The sequence below is a fragment of the Triticum dicoccoides genome, chromosome 3B (assembly GCF_002162155.2).
Source record: "Triticum dicoccoides isolate Atlit2015 ecotype Zavitan chromosome 3B, WEW_v2.0, whole genome shotgun sequence".
NCBI classification, from domain to species: Eukaryota; Viridiplantae; Streptophyta; class Magnoliopsida; order Poales; family Poaceae; genus Triticum; species Triticum dicoccoides.
Genome location: NC_041385.1, coordinates 40,249,022 through 40,266,964, shown reverse-complemented (window position 1 = coordinate 40,266,964; position 17,943 = coordinate 40,249,022). Strand labels below are relative to the sequence as shown.

The 17,943-nt window shown below is 53.6% G+C and overlaps 2 protein-coding genes across 3 annotated transcripts; one reads left to right on the top strand and one right to left on the bottom strand.

Annotated features, from left to right (window-relative positions):
* The first annotated feature begins 33 nt into the window (after nt 1–33).
* On the top strand, nt 34–2,928 carry LOC119274586 (RNA polymerase II degradation factor 1-like). 2 transcript variants are annotated; one of them, XM_037555296.1, is made up of 3 exons: nt 34–1,202; nt 1,387–2,423; nt 2,505–2,928. In XM_037555296.1, the coding sequence occupies exons 1-2, from the start codon at nt 49–51 to the stop codon at nt 2,381–2,383; spliced, it is 2,151 nt and encodes a 716-aa protein (XP_037411193.1). In that variant the 5' UTR covers nt 34–48; the 3' UTR covers nt 2,384–2,423; nt 2,505–2,928. The 2 variants fall into 2 exon arrangements, with proteins under 2 accessions (XP_037411193.1, XP_037411192.1); XM_037555295.1 differs by having other exon boundaries at nt 1,387–2,928.
* Nucleotides 2,929–6,544: 3,616 nt separating this feature from the next.
* Nucleotides 6,545–8,029, bottom strand: LOC119274585 (reticulon-like protein B9). Its single transcript, XM_037555294.1, has 5 exons — nt 7,896–8,029; nt 7,625–7,805; nt 7,398–7,539; nt 7,244–7,313; nt 6,545–7,144 (listed from the first exon to the last, which is right to left on the bottom strand). Exons 1-5 carry the CDS (start codon nt 7,990–7,992, stop codon nt 6,921–6,923), a joined length of 714 nt encoding a protein of 237 aa, XP_037411191.1. The 5' UTR covers nt 7,993–8,029; the 3' UTR covers nt 6,545–6,920.
* Between the last annotated feature and the right edge of the window lie 9,914 nt (nt 8,030–17,943).

Genomic DNA, 17,943 nt, shown 5'->3' with positions numbered 1-17,943 from the left:
AGATCGACCGATCCATCGATCCCCCGTCCCCTCCCCTTCCCCGCCCCCATGGACTCGGCGCCGCCAGCCGCCGGCGGCGGCGGCCCCGGCGCCGGCTACCCGGAGTCCACCGACTCGTCCCCGCGCAGCCGCGGCGGGGACTCGTGGGACGAGCCCTTCCCGTCCTCCGCCGCGGCCGCCGCGGCGGGCGCGGGCGGGCGGCTGCGCCTCATGTGCAGCTTCGGGGGCCGCATCGTGCCGCGGCCCACGGACAAGTCCCTCTGCTACCTCGGCGGGGAGACCCGGATCGTGGCCGTCGACCGCAACGCCTCCCTCGCCGACGTCCACGCGCGGCTCTCCCGCTCGCTCCTCGCGGGGCAGCCCTTCACGCTCAAGTACCAGCTCCCCAACGAGGACCTCGACTCGCTCATCTCCGTCTCCACCGACGAGGACCTCGACAACCTCGTCGACGAGTACGACCGCGTCGCCGCCGCCTCCTCCTCCGGCGGCGCCGCCTCCCGCACCTCCCGGATCCGCCTCTTCCTCTTCCCCGCCAAGCCCGAGTCCTCCTCCTCCCTCGGCTCCCTCCTCGACGACTCCTCCAAGTCCGAGAACTGGTTCGTCGACGCGCTCAACAGCGCCATCTCGGGCTCCTTCGACGGCATCCCGCGCGGGATCTCCACCGACTCGGCCTCCGTCAACTGCCTCCTCGGCCTCGAGGACGACAACGCCTCGCAGCACTCCCGCAGCGGGGTTCCCAACTCCGGCCCCGCCGAGGACCAGCGGGCCAGCCAGCAGAAGCTCGCCGCGGCGGCCGCGGCCGCGAGGCACCAGCACGACGTGCAGTCCGTGCCCGACTCGCCGATGCTGGACAAGAACTCCTCCTTCGGCTCCACCTCCTCGGCGCCGTCCCTGTCGAATCTGCCGCCGATTCGGGTGCGGCCCGAGGACCGGCAGCCTGTGGCGCCGCCGGTCTCCGTGGAGGATCACTTTGCCCAGATGGGGATCTCGGAGCAGCAGGGCCTGCCTCCGCAAGTGATGGGATATATGCAACCGCTGCCCCAGGCGCCGATCCCAGCCATGGCGATGCAAGCGGCCAGCAGCATCTCGCCATCGGAGCCGCCCAGCAGGGCCTTCTCAGATGATGACAGGTCCGATCACGGGGGTCGGATGCAGCAGCCACCGAAGCAGGAGGTTCCACCTACCGCCGACCCCAACAACAGGTAGCAGCAATTTTTACTCCCTTCCTCAGTTATTATGCTTGCAAATTAGAAGTAGAAGAAACTGATGCCTGTCATTAGAAAAAGTAGCAGCAATTCTTACTTCTCCATTAACGGAGCGCTCGCCCCAATTTGATTAGAAAGAAACCTTATTGATGCCTGTCATATGTTTGATGAAATGTTTCAGGGCCATGTTCTACAATGATATGTCGCCTCGGAATGAGATGAAGCGAGACATGCCGGTGGGAACTGATGCCGCCAGCTATCGTGCTCCAGCGCCAGCTCCAGATGCTGCCGCGTCGGCAGCCGCCGCACAGCCACCGCCTGGTTATGTCTATGCACAGATGCAGCCACAACAGCAGTTACAGCAGCCACCACAGCAGCAATTACAGCAACAGTTACAACAGCAAGCTCAGCAGCAATTACAACAGCAAGCTCAGCAGCAATTGCCACAACAAATACAGCAGCAGCCACAGCAGCAATTGCCGCCGCAATTACAGCAGCAAGCACAGCAGCAATTACAGCAGCAAGCACAGCAGCAGCCTCCGCAGCCGCAGCAAGCTCATCAGCCAGCTCCACAGCAATATGTCACCGCGGGAAATCAGCATTTCATTCACAACCCAGCCACGGGCACATTCATTCCAATCCAATCTTATTACCAACAGACTGTCCCTCAGCAAGCGCCGCAGCAACAGCAGTCACCTGCATTTGACCCAAATACTGGCATGTACTACATCCCTATGCAGCGTCCGAATGCACCTCAGCAGTATAGCATTCCTGCTGGTGCTGTAGCCCCTATGGCTGCTCCGACACTTGTTGACAGCGTATCGAAGCCAACCGTGCCGATTCCTCAGCAATATATGAAGCCTGAATTGCAGCAGCCTGGCATGTACCGAACCGCGGCGCCTTCTGCCCCTGCTCCAGGGGCTAACACGGCCCCTAATTATGCTGGAATGGGGTACCACCATGTAATGCAATCCCACCACCATCCTGCATCGCAGCCTCCGCCGACCATGGCGGGAAACTATGGGTACCCCGAGTATGCCGCTGATCCCCGCGCACAGGTCTTCTACTCCCAGGCAGGAGCACCACCAGCATCATTGCCACCTCAGTATCAGCAGCCCATGGGAGCACCTGATGCCGGCGGTCAGGCTGACATGAATCAGAACCGTGGTGGTTCATAGCGAAGGATGGGTGAATTCTGTTATGCTGCGTATCCTAGAGGTAATCCTGCTGTTACTTATCATTATTGTTATTACAAGTTGCGCGAGTCAATGGCAAACATTGGATGGTGTGATTGAGCAGTTGTGCATTGGGGATCAAATCAAGCATGCATCTGGACTTGTGATTAGGGGTGGGGGTCCAAAATAAGATCAAAACGGTTCTATGTTCGTCCCTGTGTCGCCGAGCCTGAGGGGGAGTTGTTTCTGATTTGTCCTGGAGAGTCCATTTGCCGATGTTGCAGTAAGCTGGGGTGGAAGGAAGGCCTGTGAATGAAGTGTTGGATTACAGTTCCAATTGCTCGTCTTAATTTTTGAATAAATATATAGTTGTCTAAAAAGCTCGGTAAAAACTTCCGAATCGAGAACTCATCATTTGTGTAGCCCCTCTGTATATTTAAAACTCATGGATGGTACCGAGGTTGAAATGTCAGATATGTGTTTATTATTTAGCCTGCCTTGTAGAAACTTCATCCCCGAGTTAAATATCATCATACACCCTTGTCCCATATTTTTGTACCATTATTGATATTTGATGTCGATACATTTTCTTCTGGTTTTCATACGCCCTTGTCCCGCGCTTGTGTGTGCGCGTTTCCTTTTGCTTCAAGCATCCAACTACATTTGGATTGACACACAAGTGTGGCGTCACAGTTATCCAATTCAAGATATTCTTCTTTTAGGGCGCTCTAGCAAATGATTGTAGAATCCGGTAGTGTTATCATGCCCGTAGATTTTCGCCGATGGATTTGCTTTGCTTTGACATGGTTGTTGGAGTGGATTCTTTTCCTGGAGTTGATCCAAGGGGAAGAGATGTTTTTTAAGATCAAATTGGATCATGTTTGTTGGACTTAGTTATATGTGGATGTGACTGAGCAACCAATTCAACCGGGGGGCATGTTCCTAGCTAGCATAGTTGTTAGAGCTTCCCTTTCCAGTGAGCCTCTCACACACACACACACATATATATCTGAAGTTCTAAACTAGCATACCTGGTATGCAGAGCCCCAGCAAACTGTTTGGGATAGTTTAACCTGCAAGTTGCCCTCTCTGTTTCTTGGTGGACTGAAATCTGGCTGGGGAGGGTAGCATGATCGGAAGGAAGCACGGGCGCTCTTTTCCTGGGCACTCGAGTAGGCGGTGCTGCCGATGCGATCTGCCGGGGATCTCATTCCTCTCCGGTGGCGTGAGTGGAGGCCGGCGCTTTACGACGACCTCCAGGAGAGGAGACGGCCCTCCCTCGTCGTCGATTCCCCCTGGCGCCACGCCTCCGCCATGATAGTCCGGTGTGATGATCGTCCGCCCATCCGTCCTCGCGGCCCGCTTTCCTGCTTGTCTGCAAAGTGGTGGTTGTTGGAGTCCATGAACGGTGAAGCTGGAACGGAAACAGCCACCCCTCCTGGCCATGCACGGCAATCAGTGGGAGAGGAGCAAGTGTGCGGTGCGGTGTAAACAAAGAAAGGGTTGGGCGCAACGGAATGATGGTAATGCTGTACCGGCAACAGGGCGGCAACGCCGCTTTACGGCTGTTGTGACCAGTGTTCAAAGGGTTCTCTTCTGGGAGCCTGGCAAAGCTCATTCTTTACCCACTAATTAATCCTCCCCCCCAACTTGCCTTCCTTTTCTTATCTTATTTCGTGTGTGTGGGTGTTGGGATCACGTCAATAATTTGGCGGCATGGCTCGTGCGTACGCTTTGAAGGCAAGAAGAACGGCTTTAGCATCTACCGGACGCTCTATTATTTCTAGTCGTTCATGCCGTGCACTGTGTACGCTGTCATATAGGTAGATAGATCATGGTAGGTTCTTTGCTAGGTCCGTCGATCCTAGTCGGACAGGGGCATGGGCGTTGGATCCGATCCGGTCCGTGGAGGGAAATCTGGGGCCTGCACCGCCGGGAGGGAAGAGGAGGCTGAGTCAGCCGGCCTCGGGATCCGCGCGGATGGGGGGTGGGGGGTGGCACCGGCCCGGCGCAAGTGGCGCTGCTGGCGGAGGGAGCACGGGCCCTGGCATGGCGGTAGGCTGGTGGCTGGTACGCGGTCCGAGCTGGCCGGATGCCCAGACCCAGGCCCAGTGGGGGGTGGCACAGCTGCACGTGGGGCTGGCCGTGGCACGACGGCAGGACGGTCCGCCACGTGCGCCCCCCAGTAGACTAGTCCCAGGTCAGGTGCCTCGGCCGCATCGCCGGATCACCGCCTCCCGTTGTTGTTTTGGAGGTTCGAGGTCGCAGCCCGAGCGTGCCCCCCGAAAGGCCCAACGGGCGCGTGCACGGGTTCCCTCCCTCGCTGCCACGGCCAGCGGTCGCCTTTGTGACGAGACGGGCGAGCGGTGGAGGGCGGCAATCATGCCGGACCGGACCGGACCACTCGACCCACCCCACCCCCGCACGGCGCACGGCGCCCACCCCTGCACTAGGGCACGCCAAAAGCCGGACCGGGGACGCGCAAACCCAACCGCGCATGCCCCCCGCCCGCCCGACCGGGCGCAGCGCCATGTGCCCGGTCTCGCTGCCACCGGCCGGCTTTCCTTTCCCACCCCTCTCCGGCAGCAGTCTCGTTGTCCCACGTACGTACGCAGCTGCTTACCGACAGAGTGTCTCCACTGAACCGCGTTCGATCGGAGCGCAACGCATGTCCCCTCACCAACAAATCCTTGTTGTTTGGTCAGATTTTTCTCTCCTCCAGTCAGTCTCCTTCAGCCCGGTGGCACGCACGTACGCACGCCAACTCGGACTTTTGCTCCTCGCCGGCCGGCCGTTGACGGCGACCTCCCCAGTAATCAACTACGTGCGCCCGCCCGCCTGTCGCTGTCTCCGTGCACACGTTGACCGACTGTTGAGGGCTTCGGGCGACCTAACCTAACACGCACGCGATGGCCGGGGTTGGTTAGGAGCTCAATAGATCAACACGCTGAGGCAGACGGGCTGAGGGAGACCTGATAAACGCCCAAGTAATTAAACCGGCTTCCCTTTTCATCAGCCGGGAACGTTCCACGAAACGCACAATTATGAGTTAAATGCACCCTAGGTACCCTAACTTGCACAGAATGTGATGTTTTAGTCCCAAACTTGCAAAGTGCAACTCCATCATACCCCAACTTGCACTGAATGTGATGATTTAGTCCCCGGCCTATCAAAGCTCAACAAGTGTCCCCGGCCTATCACTGAATGTGATTTTTTATGATATAGTCCCTGGCTGCCACTTGTCGAGCTGTGATAGGCCGAGGACTAAATCATCACATCCGATGCAAGTTGGGGTATGATGGAGTTGCACTTTGCAAGTTTGGGACTAAAACATCACATTATGTGCAAGTTAGGGTACCTAGGGTGCATTTAACTCCACAATTATTGATTGGGTCGTGGGAACCCTCGCGACTGGATGTAATGTAACTGTGCGGGCAAAAGGATCGACGAGACAAGCCACGGCAAAGTTAAAGGAAGCTGACGAACAGCTCTCCACTTGAAAGTTGGAACCAAGACCCGTCAGTGAGTCACCACAGTGTAAACGTACTGCCGCACTGCTGCTACCCACTTCGTGTCTCCATGTCTGCATGCTGAGCCTCTCGAGTCTCGATCCTGAGACAAAAGTTGTGATATCAACTGTGTGTGACAGGCAAGCGGGAGACGGCCGAGCGATTGATCATCCATCGATGTGTCGCCTTGTCAGTGTTGCCATCTCCGTTTCCTTTACTACGATATCTTTGGGCGCATGACGGAGAATGTTAATTAAGATAGTTATTGGATAGACAGCGACCGGGAGGAAGTAGGTCTCGCGAGGGGGCGTCCAATCCGATTTCCGATCCCATCCTCGGGAGATCGGAGCGAGATCGTCTTCGATCCAGGCGGAGACACGGCGCAGGCGACTGCTGATTGCCTCAGCTCCAGGGAATATAATCTCCATCCATCCATCCATCCATCCGATACCGATGGCTTTGCCCAGGTGCGTGTCGCTGTCGCCTGTCCTCCTCGACCCACCATGCATCAATGGTGGAGCCCTTGTGTTCTTGTTCTTCCCATGGCGGTCGACCCATCACATACAACGTACACTGACACGCATACACGGGAAAGCGGAAAGGAGGAAGCAGGGGAAGATGGGAAGAAGATATCGCACCACGCCACGCCACACCACACCACCGTAAAGCGCACGCATGCGTTGATAGAGAGATTTACAAGATCGCCGTGGTAACACTTTACATTCACGCCTTATTCTGAACCTATATCAGCATCTGTCTGCAGGCTCGCTCTCTGGAATGCACTGTACAGACTGATAAACATATGTTGGTTTGGTTCCTTCAGTGCTCATTCTGAACCTAATAAGTGCACATCTGTCTGCGGCTCGATCTCTGTACTGTGTTACTGATTGATGAGCATGTAGTAGCTACCTGGGTTCCTTCAGGTCTTATTCTGAACTTGTATATATTTACACATGCCAGCAGCTCGCACTCGCTGTACTGTACTGTTCTTTACTGTACAGGTTAATCGGCGGCGTGTTGTTTGGCTGGGCTTAGTTGACGTGTGAGCGATGCCACCCGTGCACGTTGTTCGCCGTCGCGCCGTGCCCGTGCGCGGCGGTGGTGGCGCCTTTGCCCCTGGGGATCTTCCGGAGCACGCCGGAGTCCATCTTGGCCAAGTGGGTACGGACGTCGCGCGCCCCCGTGGCCACCAGGTGCTCCACCTCGTGCTCGTACCGCTCGTACAGCGCCGGCACCGTCATCGTGCACAGCACAACTGCCAAACACAAACAAAGATAGTATCATCAACGGCCAGCTCAGTCCATTGCATTCAGAAAACCGGCGATTTCGGCTACTGAGGATGTAGATTGCTTACCGAGGTAGAGCAGGGTGAGCGAGCTGAAGCAGGTCGCGACGACCGACGCGATGTAGATAGACACCACCGTCTGCAGTAACGTGTGTATGAGTTTATCAGACTTCAGAGTTGGGGCATAGATCAGATCAGGATTGTAGTGAGGTGGGTTGGTTACCATGATGAACTTCTTGATGTCCTCCCCGCACGCGATGGCGTACAGCCGGTGCGCGAACCAGGTGAGCCGCCGGTGCAGGCCCAGGATCACCTGCTTCGCCGTCCTCTCCGACAGGATCGTCTCGGGGATCCGTGGAACCGGCCTGCATGCATGCAGTTCACGATTCTGCATCAAGCCCTGAAGCTAATCCTGAAACAAAACCGTGAGGCTGAAGAGATGGGGTTTACAGGTTCAGGAAAGCGGAGGCGCTGGTCCAGATGAAGAAGGTGAGCATGGCGATCATGGCGGCGTAGCACGCCAGCGTCAGGAAGTGGTACTCCGCCACCTCGAACAGCGCCCACGCCGCCGTCGCCGCGCCGAGGATCGACGCCGACGCCTTCGGCCTCCTCCACAGGATGATGTCCGCAGCTGCAACGCAACGCACGCATATTATCAGTTCAGGAACCAGGAAGCTGACCCTCGTAGCTCTGCAAGAATGTACAGTAGTTTGCTAGCCACCTTCGCGTCCACCCAGGGCGGCATGGACCGGCCTTTCCCTGCCGAACAGCCTCGGCGCCCGGTGCCCCTGCAAATGTGATCCTCCTCCCATTGCCATTTTGGTGTTGGTTTGAGGTTTTCGGTGTGCAGCTTGCCATTGAGGTTGTGATTCTTATAACCTGAATGTGCATAGGCTTGGAAACTTTGGCGACCTTCGAGGGAGAAAGCAAAGCATAGCTTTGGCTCAGGTCTTTGGTTTGATACTTTGGCGTGCAATCTTGTTCAGCAAAGATATACTTTGGTTCCCAGGTGCCTTTTGGAGTTGGGATCTGATCCAAACCTTGTGATTCTGGATTCTGCGGATAGATAGACCCGCGTTCGGTTTCTCTTTAGGGAGGAAACATGGGTTCCTTGCCCTACAAATGACTCTTCTTATTCAGAGAGGGTAATGTAAGCCAGTGCATCCTCGTTGGATTATCAAACACGCTTGGAACTTCAACCCTATCAGAATTGTGCATAAGGCTACAAACCAACGTTCACTCCAGTATTTAGGAAGCACCAGAGATCATGTGAGCCCGAGCTCACCATTAGGACACCGAATGGTTAGCACGCCATCCTAGCCGGTCATATAAATTCACACGGTCATCCCAGTGTATGCAAGCGTCATCAATAGTATCCAAAGTATTTTGCAGTAAACAACTTCTACAACCCTATAAACATGCCTATTTTTCCTAATCAAGACTGGCAAACTAGGGTGTGCCGCTCAACGAGTCCTCGTTGTTGGAAGTCATTCAACATGTACAATAAAGTTGTCGCAAGTAATTGACCCAACAACCCTCTTGTACATAGATAGAGCTTTTACTTTCTATATAAACAACCCATCTTCATCAAAGCAAACAACAAAATATCTTCATCAAAGCTCCAACATCTCATTTATCCATATTTTACACTTCGGTGATATAAACTCTTCAATTTTATTGTTTTTGTATAGTGAATGGTGATGGCAATACACACAAGCAGAAGAAAGAACAGACTGAAAACCAAAATGGTACGTGCTGCTGACGATGCGTAGGAATAAGAGACATAGGGAAAGAACCGGCCACAAGACCGGGTGTAGGAGATAGTATCTGTGTTCTGAAACCGGCCAAATATTTCAGAGCAGGTACTGAAACCAGTTGCTGTTGCATAAAAATGAGTGAACAACTTCTAGAATCCTATAAACATGCCTATTTTTCCTATTCAAAATAGGCAAACTAGCATGCGCCGTTCAGTGAGTCCCATGCAACCAAATGTGTTGGAAGCCATTCAATATGGACAACAAAGTTGTCGCAAGTAAATGGCCCACCAACCTTCATTTGTAAGTATTTAGTGCTTTCCCTCCCTATATAGGCAACCCATCTTCCTCAAAGCAAACAACAAAATCCACCATCTCATTTATCCATATTTGACACTCCGGCAGTTCAAACCCCTCATTTTCAGTATTTTGGTATAGTGATTGGTGATGGAAATCCCCACAAGCATAGGAAAGAACAGTCTGAAAACCAAAACGGTGTATGCTGTAGGCAATGCGCAGGAATAAGAGACACGGGGAAGTATATACGAGCGTAGCAGATGCTTTCTCTGTTCTGAAACCAGCCAGATACTTTTGTGGTTCTCCAACATGTCGTTGTTGCATAGAAATTAGTGACAGAAAAATCTACTGCCCTGGGGAACACAACCATTCGAGCATGTGTTAAGGGAGGTGTATGGTCCTGCACAGGGATGACCCGTTGTCGGTGTCAAAACCGGTGGATCTTGGGTAGGGGGTCCCGAACTGTGCGTCTAGGCGGATGGTAACAAGAGACGAGGGACACGATGTTTTTACCCAGGTTCGGGCCCTCTTGATGGAGGTAAAACCCTACGTCCTGCTTGATTAATATTGATGATGTGGGTTACAAGAGTAGATCTACCACGAGATCAAGGAGGCTAAACCCTAGAAGCTAGCCTATGGTATGATTGTTGTTCGTCCTATGGACTAAAGCCATCCGGTTTATATAGACACCGGAGAGGGCTAGGGTTACACAGAGTCGGTTACAAAGGTAGGAGATCTACATATCCGTATTGCCAAGCTTGCCTTCCACGCCAAGGAAAGTCCCATCCGGACACGGGACGAAGTCTTCAATCTTGTATCTTCATAGTCTTGGAGTCCGGCCGATGATGATAGTTCGGCTATCCGGACACCCCCTAGTCCGGGACTCCCTCAGTAGCCCCCGAACCAGGCTTCAATAACGACGAGTCCGGCGTGTATGTTGTCTTCGGCGTTTGCAAGGCGGGTTCTTCTTCATGCTCCATGTGTTTGCCGGATAGTGTCCGGTTCCTTCATAAATGCTGTGCTCCTTGGCTTCCGCGTCCAATAATGGTCTTCTTCCACGCGTCGCACGAATGCGAAAAGCCAGGGTATTTTTATGTTTTACCCCCTAGCTGCGCAAATAAGCTGCCTATAAGAGAGGCGAGGATCCAGATCCAAATCACATCATCCTTCTTCCGCAAGCACTCATCGAGGCGCATCTGACACCAAACCCATTCCAACATGGACAGTCGACGCGGCTCCTCTTCTCGCGTTCCCAGCCCTAAGCCAGGAGATTGGAGGAGATGCTCAGTCCCGCACAGCGAGTTAGTGACGCTCCAAGCAGAGGGATATTTTCCCCCGACCTTCATGGTTCCGGTTCGAGCCGGACTGTCCACCTACAAAGGTGGGAAGCAGGCGGAGAGCGCCCCCAATCCCTCCAAAGGAGAGCGGGTGTGCTTCGTCTCCTACTTAATAAGGGGACTCGGATTTCCTATACATCCGTTTCTCCAGGGGCTCCTGGAATTCTACGGACTCCAGCTTCATCACCTTACACCTGCCTCCATTTTGCACATCACGGGCTTCGTAGCTCTGTGTGAGCTGTTCTTGGGCATTGAGCCCCATTTTGCGCTGTGGAAGAGGCTGTTTTGCCTCGTACCCCGCTCTCACGAGGGGTCGATATATCAAGTGGGCGGAGCCGAAATATGGCGCATCGCTGGGACCGGATACCTGTCCGGAACCCCGAAGAAGGCGTCCGAAGATTGGCCTTCGGAGTGGTTTTATATGGAGGACGCTCCGCTGCCGGATCCAGTCCGGATCGGCCTTCCGGAGTTCAGCAACGCTCCCCTGAAGAAACGCCTAAGTTGGCGCCCGCGGAGCCCTCGACGAGAAGATGATAGTAGCGTCATTACTTGATGGGACGGATACGGCTGCTAGCCCATTCCGGATTAACCATGATCGGAGTCGTGGCCACATGCATTATGCGTGGGGTGCAGCCTCTCCAATATAGGGGCCACCCCATGTGGGAGACGACGACGCCACCCGTCACGGCCGCAAGGGACCTGGCTCGGCCGACGATCTGGTGAAGATCCTGTCCGGCTTGTACAAGGGGGAGAAGGAGGACTTACTCCACACGAATCCTCTGAACAGATTTTCCATGAACAACCCTCGGAGCTGGGTAAGCGGTCGCATGCATATCTGAACCGTGCCTCTAAAGGCAATTGTCTTATTGTATGATTTTGACACAGGAACTGCGTCGGGATGTGGAGGGCATAAAAAGCCCAGCCCCACAACCCGAAGACCCAGAAAGGTCCCTTGATCCGGTCTCTGAAGAGGATCCAGACTTAGCGGTGGAACTGACCGACGGGGTGTACCACCAGCTCAGCATAGATAATGCTTTAGTCGCCATTATGGCTGACTACCCCGGTTTGTGTCCGGCTTCCCCGGTGAGTACGACTGAAGTCCTGGCGCCGTTACTTCTTTAATGCTTAGTTCTGACCACCGTGCACCAATGGTGTTTGACAGGAAGCGCCTTTACGGCAGGAAGTCGAGCCCGCGGCGACCGGCCAACAAGAGTCAGTCCGGCCCAGCAGGTAGAAGAGGAGTGCGACGCGAACTGAAACGTCGCCGCAATGGTACGGAGCACCGCTATTTTTTAAGGGAAGGATTCCCAGGAGGTATATTAATGCTCATAACTTTTCCAGAAAGAGCGCTCGCCGGACAGTGTCCGGAGAGGTTGCCAATCAAGCCTCCGCCAGCCATGCTCCAATGCATGGCCCAGAAGGGGAGGCGAATACAAGGCATGAGTCGGACGCTCCTCCGACGGAGGATGCCGACAGGCTGTCCGCCACCCGGTCTGAGGTGGAGAGCGCCATGAATCACAGGCGTCGCCGGACAGTTCTTCGTGACGCGTGTTTCTCTCCGGAGGCGTTAAATGCCTTTGATACGGGAAACGCGCACCTCCGTGCCGCTCAAGATGGGTTAACCAGAGCTACGGAGCAGTATGTGAAAGACATACGTGTAAGTAATTTAAATAGTTATATATGCCAGTAGCCCCCGAGACTTAAAATGGTTAAAATAACTGATTTAAGGATCAATTTTTATGCAGGATCTTACGGAGAAGAATACCCATCTGTCCCAGGAGCTCCAAGAGTGCAAGGCCCAACTTGAGGCTGCACTGGCCGCCACAGGGGGAGCCACAGAGACCCCCGCTGGTAAGACGTACTTTGAAAAGATAATTAATTAACAAAGTGCGGCGTGAATCTGACAATAATATTGCAGAGGGCGCCGGACTAGATCCGGACAAGCAACAGCTATTGCGTCAGCTAAAGGCTGGCGAGAGGGTGCTTATGAAGGTGCAGCAGGAGAGAAACAAGCTCCAAGATGCCCACACCCAGCTAGGAGAAGAGCTGAAAGGTGTTCGGGCCCAGCTGTCTGGCTCCTTGAAGGAGAATCAGCGACTTCGTCGCGGCATTTATAGTAAGTGCTCGAGCAAATTCCTTTGAAAAGAAGAATTCAGCGAGGAAGTCGTTTGACAGAAATATGTCTTTAGGTGTGCTCACAGGTCGCCCTGCGGAGGAAATGCCTGGGTCAACAGGTGACCAACTTCCTGAGCTGGTGCAATTGTTCGAACGTGTTCGGCAGACGATGAGTGGCGTTGTTCAGGTTTTATGGCCATCCGTCTCCCTACCCGAGGGCCTTGGCGAGCTTGCTGAGAAGCTCCAGGGAGCACGGCGACGCCTCCGTTTGTGGAAGATATCGGCCTGCCGTCAGGGCGCCAGGGAGGCCTGGGCCATGGTGAAGACGCGCTACCCGAAGGCTGACCCAAACCACATGGCCGAGGTCGGACCTACGGGGCCTGATGGGAAGGAGATCCCTGTGAGCTTGATGTATGGCCAAGTAGAACTGGCCGCGAAATATTCCCAACAGGATTGTAAATTAGACAGCCTGTTAGATGGGATTGAGGAGGAGTACAATCAGTCGGTTTGACGATGTAATTTGAAATGACATGTAAGATGCCTTCTAGCCGGATTGTAGATTGTTTGTCTTTGCAGACCGTTTCGCTTCAACCTCGGGACCCAATAGTCCGGAGTGTGTCCAAATACCCCTACGGTTATAAAAGAACCGGGACATGCATGGAGACAAGGCGTCGGGGTCATAATTGCTTTATCAGACAAGTGCCCAACTAGTTATGTTATATTACATGGTTAGTAAGAAACATATTCCAGGGAGAATAGTTCCGTTAAGGGTTCCTTTCCCTGGGAGGCATGCCCTAAGGTGCAATGCCGGACTGCGAAAATAGCAGAAAAAGCATCTGGGGGCTTATAAATAAGTAAGTAATAAATCATCTTTCAAGTCACCGACCGAATATTCTCTTAAGAATGCTAGCTTTCGGCTTCACCCAGTCTGAGGTACACATCCGGCTGACCCGGCAGTAACAATCGCAGAGGTGCTCCCTTTACCTCCTAGCCGAACAATCGAGAACGTAGGGGTAAGCACAGGAGCCAGGCAACCCAGCTTGGCCAAAACTTAAGTCATATCGATGCATATAATGGTGAATAAAAGGTACATGCGGAAGTATGACACATGTATTGGGCGTGAAGCCCATATTGATAAGCTTCTGGTAAAGAAGCCCCCAGGTATAATGAGTGCTAGGAGCACATCAAGTGTGTGCGAACAAAGCGCAAATCAGCCTATAAAAGGTATTGAAAAAAAAGGTGGGAAGAAGGAGGGGGACAAGAGACAGTAAAAAATATAAAAAGGTGGACGGGGGAGTGAGACGAACTCTGAGTCCGGTGTTTAGGCGTAGAATCTTCGGAGACGGGCTGCGTTCCATGGGTTCGGCTCGAGTCGGTTGTCAGATGCTTTACGTAGACGGTATGCTCCGCCGGTCAGGACTTGGTCGATGATGAAGGGACCTTCCCACTTGGGCTTAAGTTTGTCCTTTTTCTTGTCCGGCAGGCGTAGAATGAGTTCGTCGACATTGTAAGTTTTGGCCCTTACTTTTCTGCTTTGATATCTTCGAGCCTGCTGCTGATAGAATGCGGAATGAGCCTTTGCCACGTCCCGCTCCTCCTCTAAGGCGTCCAAACTGTCCTGCCGATCCAACTCGGCTTCTCTTTCTTCGTACATGCGCACACGAGGTGAGTCATGAATTATATCGCAAGGCAGAACTGCCTCTGCGCCATACACCATGAAAAATGGTGTGAATCCAGTAGTTCGGTTTGGCATGGTCCGCAGCCCCCAGAGTACGGAGTCGAGCTCCTCTACCCAGTGCGTGTTAGATTCCTTGAGGGACCGCACTAGTCTGGGTTTGATGCCGCTCATGATTAGACCATTTGCTCGCTCGACTTAACCGTTAGTTTGGGGGTGATAGACTGAAGTGTAATCGAGCTTGATGCCCATGTTTTTGCACCAGAGTTTAACCTCGTCGGCAGTGAAGTTCGTGCCGTTATCAGTGATGACGCTGTGGGGGACGCCAAAACGGTGTACTACCCCGGATAGGAAGTCTATCACCGGTCCGGATTCTGCCGTTTTAACCGGCTTGGCCTCAATCCATTTGGTGAATTTGTCCACCATGACCAATAAGTATTTGTGCTTGTGGGTTCCCCCTTTAAGGGGTCCAACCATGTCAAGCCTCCAGACTGCGAATGGCCAGGTAATGGGTATAGTTTTGAGGGCGGTGGGTGGCATGTGGCTCTGATTAGCAAAGAGCTGGCAACTGACGCATCGTTGGACTAAGTCCTGAGCATCTGCCCGGGCTGTCGGCCAATAAAATCCTGTACGGAAGGCCTTGCCTACGAGTGCCGGGCTGCAGCGTGGTGCCCGCCGAGTCCAGCGTGAATTTCAGCCAGGAGATTCCGCCCCTCCTCTTCGGAGATACACCTTTGAAGGACTCCGGTTGTGCTTTTCTTATAAAGTTCTCCCTCATGGACCTTGTAGGCTTTAGATCGCCGAACTATGCAGCGGGCCTCATTTTGGTCTTCGGGAAGTTCCTGCCGAATTAAGTAGGCTAGGAATGGTTCTGTCCACGGGGCAATTACTGCCATTATTTCGTGAGCTGAAGGTGTTATTTCGTTGGCTGAGCCGCCGATTGTGTCAGAATGGTCTGAGTTCGGTGATGCAGCTGGCTCCGGATTGTTATTACCGGACTCCTCTTCCCATAACACGGATGGCTTGAAGAGCCGTTCCAGGAAGATGTTTGGAGAGACGGTGTCTCGTTTCGTGCCGATGCGTGCTAACACGTCTGCTGCCTGGTTATTATCCCGGGCTACATGGTGGAATTCGAGTCCTTCGAACCGAGCTGACATTTTTAGGAAGGCGTTGCGGTAAGCTGCCATTTTTGGATCTTTGGCATCAAAATCTCCATTTACTTGGGATATTGCGAGGTTTGAATCCCCGCGCACCTCTAGGCGTTGAATGCCCATGGAGATTGCCATCCGGAGGCCATGTAGAAGGGACTCGTATTCGGCTGCGTTATTGGAGTCCATGTACATTATTTGAAGTACGTATTGGATTGTGTCTCCAGTTGGGGACGTCAGGACGACGCCAGCCCCCAAGCCAGCCAACATTTTGGATCCGTCGAAATGCATGATCCAATTGGAGTATGCGCCGTACTCTTTAGGGAGTTCGGCTTCGGTCCATTCGGCGACGAAGTCGGCCAGAACCTGCGACTTTATAGCTCGCCGTGGTTTATAGGTTATGTCAAATGGTAAGAGCTCAATAGCCCATTTTGCAATCCTGCCCGTTGCGTCGCGATTGTTTATAATATCGTTGAGAGGTACTTCAGAGGCCACCGTTATGGAACACTCTTGAAAGTAGTGTCGCAGCTTCCGGGATGCCATGAACACCGCATATGCTATCTTTTGATAATGTGGGTACCGGGACTTGCATGGAGTTAGAACAGTGGATACGTAGTACACTGGTTTTCAAAGAGGGAATCTGTGCCCTTCTGTCTCTCGCTCGACGACGAGTACCGCGCTGACAACTTGATGTGTTGCTGCGATATATAATAACATAGGTTCGCCCAGGTTGGGCGCGGCCAGGACCAGATTTGTTGCCAGTATGGCCTTTATTTCTTCGAGTCCGGCTGTGGCAGCATCCGTCCATGCAAAATGTTCGGTGTGCCGGAGGAGGCGGTAGAGTCGGTTACTGAAGAACCAGCATCCGTCCATCCTCATTCTTGCTATGGCGGGATTTAGAGCGGCGCCGCTGACGCCGGTGCTTGGGCTGTTTCTTGGAGGGGTCATCCTCCGCTATTCCTTCGCCGTTCCCATCCTTTGGGATATCCACCATGTATATGTCGTATGAAGAGGTGGCTTTCCAGTGCCCGGTGGGCGCTGGTTCTTGGTCGTCTCCGGCATCGTCGTCCATACCATCGATGTCCTCAGAGTCGTAATCTAGCATGTCGGTTAGATCATCGACAGTGGCTACCAAGTGGGTGGTGGGTGGGCTCTGAATTTCTTCGTCGTCCACATCCCAACCGTCCTGGCCGCAGTCCGGCCAGGCCTCTCCTGATAACGAGAGGTACTTTAGCAAACTCAAGATGTCGCCAAAAGGTGAGCGTTGAAAGATGTCCGCTGCGGTGAACTCCATGATCGGCGCCCAATCGGATCCGACTGGAGGGGGCGCGGGAGGTCCGGAGTCTGGCACCTCAGAGTCACGAGCTTCATGGGGGACAAGATCGGTGTTCGGCTCTATCACCGTAGAGGTTGCAGCCCCCGAGGCGGTGTCTAGGCATCCATCCTCGATCTACGGAGCTGGCTCCGAATTGAAGATCGGAGTGGTTTCGAGTGCGGCCTCCAGGGTAATGTCCGGCGGCAGAGCTAAATCATGCCCGACGTGACAGTGCGGCACGCTCGGCTGTGGCTTGAATCCGTCGAAGATCAAGTCCCCGCGGATGTCAGCCGTGAAGTCCAAACTTCCAAATCTGACCTGGCGCCCCGGGGCGTAACTTTCGATCTGCTCTAGATGGCCAGGCGAATTGGCCCGCAGTGCAAAGCCGCCGAATACGAAGATCTGTCCGGGGAGAAAGGTCTCACCCTGGACTACGTCGTTGATGATGATCGAAGAAACCATCGAGCCTATCGGTGACGACACATAGGATCTCTCAATGAAAGCACCAATGTCGGTGTCAAAACCGGCGGATCTCGGGTAGGGGGTCCCGAACTGTGCGTCTAGGCGGATGGTAACAGGAGACGAGGGACATGATGTTTTTACCCAGGTTCGGGCCCTCTTGATGGAGGTAAAACCCTACGTCCTACTTGATTAATATTGATGATGTGGGTTACAAGAGTAGATCTACCACGAGATCAAGGAGGCTAAACCCTAGAAGCTAGCCTATGGTATGATTGTTGTTCGTCCTATGGACTAAAGCCATCCGGTTTATATAGACACCGGAGAGGGCTAGGGTTACACAGAGTCAGTTACAAAGGTAGGAGATCTACATATCCGTATCGCCAAGCTTGCCTTCCACGCCAAGGAAAGTCCCATCCGGACACGGGACAAAGTCTTCAATCTTGTATCTTCATAGTCTTGGAGTCCGGCCGATGATGATAGTTCAGCTATCCGGACACCCCCTAGTCCGGGACTCCCTCACCCGTACTTCACCTTAGAGTTCGAGCATGTGTGTTTCTCATTTTGGACTGCTTTCGAAAGTGCTTCTATTTCTCATCGCGTGAACTTCTTGCGAGATGCTAAGTTGCTGCCGATGTTTCTCATATTGGATTGCATGTGTGTCTCTCA

Excerpts from the sequence above, each read along its gene's own strand:
- LOC119274586 (XM_037555296.1), top strand. The coding sequence starts at position 49 with ATGGACTCGGCGCCGCCAGCCGCCGGCGGCGGCGGCCCCGGCGCCGGC. Across the intron at positions 1,203-1,386 it reads ACCGCCGACCCCAACAACAG|GGCCATGTTCTACAATGATA; the intron begins GTAGCAGCAATT and ends GAAATGTTTCAG.
- LOC119274585 (XM_037555294.1), bottom strand. The coding sequence starts at position 7,992 with ATGGCAATGGGAGGAGGATCACATTTGCAGGGGCACCGGGCGCCGAGG. Across the intron at positions 7,806-7,895 it reads CGCCCTGGGTGGACGCGAAG|CTGCGGACATCATCCTGTGG; the intron begins GTGGCTAGCAAA and ends GTTGCGTTGCAG. Across the intron at positions 7,314-7,397 it reads ACATCAAGAAGTTCATCATG|ACGGTGGTGTCTATCTACAT; the intron begins GTAACCAACCCA and ends ACGTTACTGCAG.